This window comes from Patagioenas fasciata, unplaced genomic scaffold, assembly GCF_037038585.1.
Source record: "Patagioenas fasciata isolate bPatFas1 unplaced genomic scaffold, bPatFas1.hap1 Unplaced_295, whole genome shotgun sequence".
NCBI classification, from domain to species: domain Eukaryota; kingdom Metazoa; phylum Chordata; class Aves; order Columbiformes; family Columbidae; genus Patagioenas; species Patagioenas fasciata.
Window position 1 is genome coordinate 5,060 of NW_027288727.1, and position 8,805 is coordinate 13,864.

Genomic DNA, 8,805 nt, shown 5'->3' on the forward strand with positions numbered 1-8,805 from the left:
AATCCCCAGCCCGCCTGGCTGCCCCCTCCTCACCCAGTGCTGGGAGTGGGGGCTCCCCTGAGAATCGCACTGGAAGAATTTTCTAGGTAGTACTCCTAGGGTGGGGGGGCACACACTCTTGGGGAGGGCACTCGCCCTCAAGACCCTCTAGATGGTCTTTCCTCCCCTCATTTTTTAAAAATATATATCTAATGTATTATAAATCCAGAGAGAAGGAGCAGCAGCACAGAGGTGGGTGCTGGGTGGGGGGGTTTCTTAGTGCCCCCTCCCACCAGCATCGCTGCAGCGGGGCTGGAGAGCAAAGGGGAGGCAAATAACAAAGAAATCGATGGCTGGAGGCAGCTGTCGGCCCCCGGATCATGGCTATGGGGGTACCCTGGACTGAGGGGGCACAGCCGCTGGGCCCCCTGCCTCTGCATGTCCCAGAGCCCTGATGAAGCCCCCAAAGTGCTCCCCTCCTCCGGCTCCCGAAATCAGCCCGGCTTCTTGCACAGCCCCCCTGGGGCCCCCTTACCCCGCCCTCCCTCCCTCGACACCCCCAGGGTCCAGGGGGATTCTACAAGGTGATGTCCCCCCGTCACTGCCACTGCCACACACGGTCCTTCCCAGGGGAGGGGGGAGCTGGGGGGGTTTCAGTCTTGAAATCAATCTTGCGGCGGCGGGCGGGCGGCGGCGCCGCACCGTGAGCTCTCTGGGTAGCCTGGCCGGGCGGCTGCTCCGCACCTGGGCGTGCCTGGTCGGGGGCCGCGGAACGCGCCGAGCTGTGCCGGAGGACGATGAAGGTGGGTTCCGGGCCTTTAAGGAAAAGATGGCTGACATAACCTGCCGGTGGAGGAAACTCCATGCCAAGAAAAAACAGCTGAAAACCTACATGGAGAAATCTTTGAGGAGGTTAAAGTTACGCCTGCTCCTGATCAGCTCCGCTGATGTGACCCTGAGCCACAGCGCCACCTTCTCCCCTCCCCTGGGGATACAGTCTTGGGCCAGCACTTCTGTCCAAGCCTCCCTTGAACCTGGCGGGGTGAGGAACAGGACTGGCAGGGCATGGGGGTTTGTACTGCAGATGGGGAAAGCCCTGATAGCGCTTGGGCAGCAGAGAGCTTGTCCAGTACCAGTGTGATCTCCTGGTGGGGGAAACATCACTAGGAAGATGATCAGCTGCGAGTCCAAGCTCTGAAGAAAGCCGTGAGAAAAAGAGAGGAGAAAACACAAAAGGAGATGGAGCTTTTGAGGGCTAAGAAGAAACTTGAAGCCCTGAAAAAGGAACACCAGAAGCTCAGCAGCCAAGTGCAGAAGCACTCCATCTTCAAAAACTACCTGGAGGATGTGGTGAAGATCTCCCCACAGGTGAGTTTGGACATGAGAGACAGATCATGGCCTCAGGGAGGGCTGTATGTGGATGTTAAACCTGGAGGAGATAAGGCAAGTCCAGGGAAATCATGACACTTGGTCAAACCCAGACACCTCAGGTGGGATGGGAGGAGGTTCCCTGCAAGCCAGGTGAGCCAAGGGGACCAGAGTGAGGGGAGGAAAAGCAGAAAAGGAGATGAAGGCTTGAGAAAACCCAAGAAAAAGTGTTAGAAGGGGGAACAGCACAGAGCTGAGGGGCATGGGGACCCCTTTGTGTCACTGTTTCACGTGACATGGATGGTTTGGGAGAAGGGCCAAGCTGCCCGAGAATGGGAGCCCAGACAGCTGTCGGGAAAGCTGAGCCCTTCTCAAGGGTGTGCGGGCGTCCCTCCCTGCATCGCTCGCACTCCTGCGGCCCGGCTGCCCCACTCCCATGGCTGGGTGACTTGGCCCTGGCAGCTGCACTTGTGCTTTGTTTCCTATCAGAGCACTGGGGGGTGGTACAACATCTCCCCTTGCTGCTGGCAGTGGCAGCTCTGGGACCGGCACAATGGGGCCATCAAACAGGGAATGTGGCGACGCTCACAAACCAACTGGGGCAGCAGGCTCGCCAAGAGGGGAAATCTTTCAGCTGGGGGAGGTGTTGCCCCTGGTCAGGACAGGGTGCCAAACAGCACGGGACTTGCAGTCATGAGGGGAGGGCAGGGGCATTACTAAACCCAGGATCCTTGTGCTGCAGTTTGAGGACATCCAGGACGTCATTTCCCGCTACAAGCTGCTGATGAGGACGCGCAAGGACCTGCAGCAGTCCCAAGAGAAGGACAGGGAAATGATGGAGCAAGCCAAGGTGCTCCTGGATCAGTACGAGGCAGAGAAAGCAGCTGAGATCCTGCAGTGCCGAAATGAGCTGGAGCAGCTCCAACGACGTTTTGTGCAGGCTCAAAGTGATGTCCGCTTCTGGGTGAGGAACTGCGGGATGGGCAGGGGAAGATCTCCAAGGCCTGGCTGGGTGAAGCCACAGGGTCATGGCAAGGCACAGTGGCAGACTTTGTAATTGGAGGAGATGCCTCATTTCATCCCTGCAGCAGGGGGTGCAGAATGACAAATGACAGACCAGGTCTGGAGCAGGTTATGTCTGGGCTTAAAACAAGTCCAAGAGTGACCCAACTGGTGGTCATCTGGGCTGTACCAAGGCACATGTATGTGTAGAAACGCGCGCAGCTCTGCTGGCCTCTGTTCCCTTTGCATCACTCTGAGGGGGCCTTGCCAAATTCCCTTCCTGGATACTCCAGGCTGCAGGAGTTGAGTCCCACCAGGCAAAGCTGGAAAGCGCGTGGTCTGGGCGAGTGGTGGTGGGATGCGCTTCCCCCAGGGTGTCAACTATCGGGGTATCTGGAGGACCCACTAGAACGAGGGGTGCAGGAGCTGGCAGAGAGATGGGGCTGCTCAAGGAGCAGCTGTGGTAGTTCCTGGATCTGCTTCCACCACACCAAGCTGAACCAGCTCCAGCATAGCCCTGGGTGAGGACAGGTTCTTCCTAGCAAAACAAAGGAGTGTGGAAGCCAGGCTCTCCAGCACTGAAGCAGCATCTTTGCTGGGACATATCACCACGCTGTGTGTCTGATGGGCTGACGAGGGACAGACGCTACAATATGTGGATGGCATTCCTACTGAAAACGCTCAAAAGTGGTTTATAGACGGAAGCAGCCAGTCCTGAGGTGATCTGGACCTTTGCCAAAAATCCTTTCCCACAAAAGGCAGAGATAATTGCCCTTACTCTGCCCTGGAACTAGCTCAAGGTAAAACTGTTAGCATCTATACTGACTCCAACGATGCTTTCAGGGCTGTGCATGTGCACAGAGCAATTTGGAAAGAAAAGGGACTTTTGAACTCTCGAGGCAAACAGATCAAGCATGCGGAGGAGATATTGGAACTACTGAAGCAGTTCAACTTCCTAAGAAAATGGCAATCAAGCACATTAAGGCGCACCAGAAAGTGAGCTCGGAATCGGAAAAGGCTGGCGGACAGAGAGGCAAACCAAACGGCTCAGCACAAGGTAAAAACACAAAGCGCTCTCGTCCTTGGCGGGCAGGTCTCTTTAACAGGTAAGCCAGAGTGTACTAAAGAGAATCGAAACTCATCGTAGATTTAGAGGAATCACATCATAAGGAAGGGTGGGCTCAAACGCCCCAGGGAAAACTTACCACCCCCTCTCATCTGGTTTGGCCTTTAGGAAGGGAGGAACAGAAGAAGGGGCCTTGGGGACTAGAACCACTACGCAAACATTTGATTAGGGAAACAGGAGCTAGAGATTTGTCTGTCACTGTGGAAGAGGTGACAGCGGTGTGATCTTTGCCTCCAGACTAATCCCAAAAATATGCCCAAGCTAGAAATGGGTCAAATGGGGAAAGGGAATGGGCCTGGACCACAATGGCAAACTGATTGTTCAGAACTCCCAGGAAAAGGGGGGTACCGATATTTGTTGGTATTAACTGATGTTTTTTTCAGGTTGGCCAGAAGCGTTCCCTACCAGGACAGCAAAAGCTTAGGAGGTGACTAGAACACTGATACACAAAATAATACCAAGGCTTGGAGTCCCAGCTGTTAGATCCTCTGATTGAGGGCCACATTTTACTGACGAGTATGTGAAGTCTTTTGCAGAGAACTTTGAAACCATAATAGGAAGGTCCATTTCAAGACCCCTTGACTGCTACCAATATTAGAGAACAGAATGCCTGGATTCGCCATTCTAGAGTGAAGAAAGCCTGCGAAACACCATGGAGGGTAACCCGGGTGCAACCTGGAAAACTCTGTTTTTCACAATCACCTTTTGGTCCTTCTGGGTGACCAGCCTGGGTGGTGCTTCCCGCATTGGGAAGAAGAAACCCAAAAGAACAAACAAGTAGAATTTTTGGTAGATATGGGGGCAACACTAATGAAAACCTGGAAAGAAGAAACTTCAACCCCATGATGGGAGGGGCCTTTTTCTTGTTTTGTTAACTACAGAACCAGCTGTTTGGAGGGCAGAGAAAAGATGGACACACATCTCTCAAGCTAAAGGACCCCTGACGGAAGAAAGAACCTTGAAAGTATCTCAAGAACCGGGCGAACTGAAATTGAAGTTGACTCGGGGTTGTAAATGGACTGTGGTATAAGCATATCCACAAAGGGAACTTACCAACAGGATTGTGTAATAAATGTCTAAGAATAGAAGATCAGGAAACCAGAGCTCGGTTGAGGATTCCAGTTGCCACTGGAAGAATAGAAAAAAAATAGCCAAGAATGGTGGGAGGTATTTACTGAAGGGGTGAATGGGAATTTAGAGAGTCCGCTAGTGATGAACAGAATAGAGTGCAGACAGAGAAATCAAATTCCGTGTTGCTCCTGTTGTTCCTAGGAAGTGAAGGCCAAGAGTTGGGAAACGATAATCGCCACGCTAACGACAAAAACAGGAAAGGCGGGGACATGGCCCTCGCTGCCGAGAAGACGACGAACTCGGCTGCCGGCTGCAACCTGCTCGGCCAGAGAGCGTGGAAACCTGGACCTGATCCTCTTGCCAGGAGCGGTGACTTATTGTTCCCAACTTAGCCTGGCTAATCCCTGTACCAAGTGCTACAAGCGTGTGAGAATAGGAAGACTAACCCAGTATGTTCTACATTATCACACTCGTATTAATTCTGGATGTTATGATAGAACAAAATTGGAGAAGTGTGAAATCCAAGGGCAGAAATTATGGGTAGCAACTAACCTAGAGAAAGGTAGACTCGGTGTAGGCTCTGCCTCCTGCCCTAGGGGAGAACAGAGGATCTGTTTTACACAAGTTGGTAGGAGGGCCTATTCAGATGGAGGGGGAGTGCAAGACAAAACTTGAAACAGAGAGGAGTTTAATAAATGCCCCATAGGAGGAATGCAAACTTGGAAAGATGGTGAATGGCCTGCACAAAGAATATCTGAATACTATGATCCAGCCACATGGGCCCAAGATGGAAACTGGGGATCCCATACCCCTATATATATGCTAAACCAAATTATTCGGTTGCAAGCAGTGGTTGAAATAATAAGCAACCAGACGGCTGAGGCACTGAATCTCATAGCGAGACAATTGTCTCAGACCAGAGCTGCAGTGTACCAAAATCAGGTAGCGTGAGATTGTCTTTTAGCTGAAGAGAGGGGGGCGTCTGTGGGAAACTGAATACTTCGGAGTGTTGTTTGGAAAGAGATGGCAATGGGGAAGCCATAATGAAAATAGCAGAGGAGATAAAACGCGTTGCACATGTACCAGTACAGAAATGGAATTCTATACTTACTAGCCATTGGTGGGGTAACTTATTTGGGGGAGCCTGGTGGAAGAAAACAGGCTTCATGATAGTATGTGCATATCTGGGTTTACTGTTTGTGCCACGTATGACCCCGTGCTTTGTTCGGTTAATACATTCAGTAGTCCAAGCCATGCAAATCTCAGGCACGCCTATAGATCCTGAAATGGCAGCAAAAGGAACGGGGTATAAACTAATGATTTTAAAAGATAACACCAAACTGGACCTGGCCATCGCACTGGGAAGAAGAAACCCAAAAGGAAAGCGCTAGGAACTGCAGTGAGCAGGGTCACCACGCCAAAGAGCACGAGCTCCCGCTGCAGCCCAACAGATGCCATTGCTGCCGGGGCACCAGCCACCCGGTCATCAGCTGCCCCAGAAGAGCAACACGAATGTTTTGTTCAACATGAGAATTTGTTTGTTCTTTGAGGGAGAAAGATAAGTCTTCTCCTGTCGAAGCAGCCTTCTTACTTGTGGTCCGAGAAAAGGTTAAATAGGGAATCATCATGTTAGTACAAGAATTTACTAACCTTCCCGAAAAGGGGGGAACTGATAGAGGGAACTAACTAACTAACTAACCCATTATGTTAAGAAAAAACAGAACCTCGTCGAATGCCAAGGTAAGAGGTTTTACAGCACCTAGATGTAAACTTGAGAAGACGAGACAACTAAGATTTACAGCAAAAGGGCGGAAACAGTCTGATTTCAATCGACTTGGCAGCTTGGGTTCCAGTCCATTCAACATAATGAGCCAAAGGTAAAGAGTTCACTGTGACGAGGCTGAAGGAGCTTTCATCCAAAGACCCCTCCTCAAGACCACCAGATGGCACTGCGCAGGTGCAACAGGGAGGGGTCAAGGAGGAGACTATGGAAATGATCACCTGGGACTCATTTTAAGAAGAAGTGGGAAAGGTTATGAATATGTAGAGGCATTCCTGGGGTCATTATGAATACGTAACACCTTACTGTATTTAAACACACCTCATATTGTTAGAAGTTGCGCATGAACGGTGGAACGATCCCCCTTGCGCCCGACGTCGAAATGAACACACCTGCTTTATAACCTTGTGAGTTGGGAAGTTTTATGACTTTACAGGTTGTAAAGTTGTTTCCGCTCACCATCACGGCCAGAGAGTCCTGCAGCCCCGGCGCAGCTCTGAAGCGAGAAACAACAGATGTAGAAGGCAACCCCAGCTCCTGCAGCATCCTTTTCTTACTCCTGCAGTGATCACCGCCCCTTAAGGGGTGGGGAGGAGGAGGAGATCCCTTCGGTACCTGCAGTCTGCTGGTTCACTGCTGGGGCGCAGTGCTAGGGGCGGGAAATATGAAAATAAACCGGAGCAGCAGCGCTCCTGGGGCGGGGGGTGTTCCCTGCAGAGCATCCCCCCGGGAGCCGGGCCTCGGCTCAGCCCAACCCAAACCCGCCCCACGCCCACCCGGTGGAACCTCAGGAACCAGGGGACAAGTGACCCCAAGATAGGGGTGGCCGGGCAGAGAACGGGTTCCCTCTGGCTGGGAAAGGGGGCGTTGAGCTGAGGGGGAACGGGAGGTTTGGAAAAAGGGAAGGGGGTTCCCTGGCAGGCAGCGAGGCTGGAGGGGGGGTCCCGTCCCCTCACCCAGCCACGCGAGCTCCGCCAGGGGCTGGAGCGCCGCTCCCCGCGGCCGCCGTCCTGTCCGTGCGAGAGACCGCCCCGCCGCCATCTCTAGTGAGGGCACAGCGGCCGCGCTCTCCCCGCCCCGCGACAGACACCTCATCAGCCACCGCCCGAACGGCACCGGTACCCGAGGAGGAGGACTCGAAGGACGTTAACTCCCCCTCCTCGGTGGGGTGCGCCGCCCGCTTCCCAAGAGCGGCTCCCAGAGCGACCAGCTCCCCTCCTCCCCGGCGGCACGAGGCACGGCCTCAGTGCGGCGGCTTCACTGCCCGCGCCGAAGATGGCGGCGCAACGGGAGCGGGAAAGCGTGAGGCGCTGCAGGCGTCAGGCCCGGCCCAGGAGTCCCCAGCCGCTCCTGCTCCCACGCACCCCCCCTGTTTGCTTTACATTTGTGTATCGTATATAAATGCAGGGACAAGGAGCAGCAGCACAGAGCAGGCTGCTGGGTACGAGGTGTTCCCTCAGCACACACACCCACACCCCCCCGTCCCGGGCCGGGCCGCTCCGCACGAAAGGGAAGGTGAGGGCAAAACAAAAACTAAAGGCACAGAGGCGTCCTGGCTGAAGCCGAGCTGTGCTCATCTACCCTTTGAATGACAATTCCAAAGGCACGTCCCCACTCACGAAAGCTGGTGGCTCCGCAGGGTCCCCAGCAGACACAACCACCGGCCGGCGGGGCGGGGGGGGCTCTGCCCGGGGAGCAGGGGTCAGGGGGCAGTTACTCACGGTCCAGGCGCCAGCATGTGGAGGGGCCGGTCGCAGGACAGGCAATGGAAACCAGGCAGCAGCTGCCTGGAGAGAGGAGAAAAGGGCTGGGGAGCTCCTGGGGGGCACAGCCCCACCTGCACACCGTCCCCTGCCACAAAAAGCCTCTGCACCCACCCCTCAAGATTGGTTCGGGAGGGCTCCTCCCACACGTGCCCCCTCATTGTGCCCCCTCCATCACTGGGAAGCTGCAGCTGGCAGGAGCACAAGGCACAGCCACTTGCTCAGCATCCCCAGGGGCGCTGCCCACTCGGCTCCCACGCCAGGGCACCACAGCGGCACGAGCTGGGACAGCCAGCAGGAACAGGGCGGGCACTGCCAAAGGCACCGCTGTCCCCATCGCACTCACTTCCTAATCCCAGCGGCATCGTCACGCTCTGGCTGCAGCGCCTTCTGGAGCTGCCCGCTGAGGCTCTTCCACCGCTCCTCCTGCTGCTCCCGGAACGCCCCCAGCTCCCGGCGGTCCAGCTGTGGACGGGTGACACCCTCAGCCATCTACCCCAGGATGGGACATGGCGGTCCCCAGGGGGACAGCCGGGAGGGGGCACCCTCGCAAGGATGCTGCCTCAGGCTGCCAGGCCCCCAAGGTGCCAGTTCTGCGTGGAGGGGACGAGCCCTCACCTTGCAGTCCATCTGTCTCTGCAGCTCTTTCTGGAACCGGTGCCAGCCCTCCTCCTGGCCCGTCACCCGGCTCGTCACCTCCTCCATCGCCTTGTTCA

At 54.9% G+C, this 8,805-nt stretch overlaps 2 protein-coding genes across 2 annotated transcripts; one reads left to right on the top strand and one right to left on the bottom strand.

The window, feature by feature from the left end:
• The first annotated feature begins 1,218 nt into the window (after nt 1-1,218).
• LOC139826826 (coiled-coil domain-containing protein 42-like) lies at nt 1,219-2,472 on the top strand. Its single transcript, XM_071803239.1, has 2 exons — nt 1,219-1,347; nt 2,090-2,472. The coding sequence occupies exons 1-2, from the start codon at nt 1,219-1,221 to the stop codon at nt 2,402-2,404; spliced, it is 444 nt and encodes a 147-aa protein (XP_071659340.1). The 3' UTR covers nt 2,405-2,472.
• A 5,541-nt stretch (nt 2,473-8,013) lies between these two features.
• LOC139826825 (glutamine-rich protein 2-like) lies at nt 8,014-8,805 on the bottom strand. Its single transcript, XM_071803238.1, has 3 exons — nt 8,708-8,805; nt 8,436-8,554; nt 8,014-8,113 (listed from the first exon to the last, which is right to left on the bottom strand). Exons 1-3 carry the CDS (start codon nt 8,792-8,794, stop codon nt 8,044-8,046), a joined length of 276 nt encoding a protein of 91 aa, XP_071659339.1. The 5' UTR covers nt 8,795-8,805; the 3' UTR covers nt 8,014-8,043.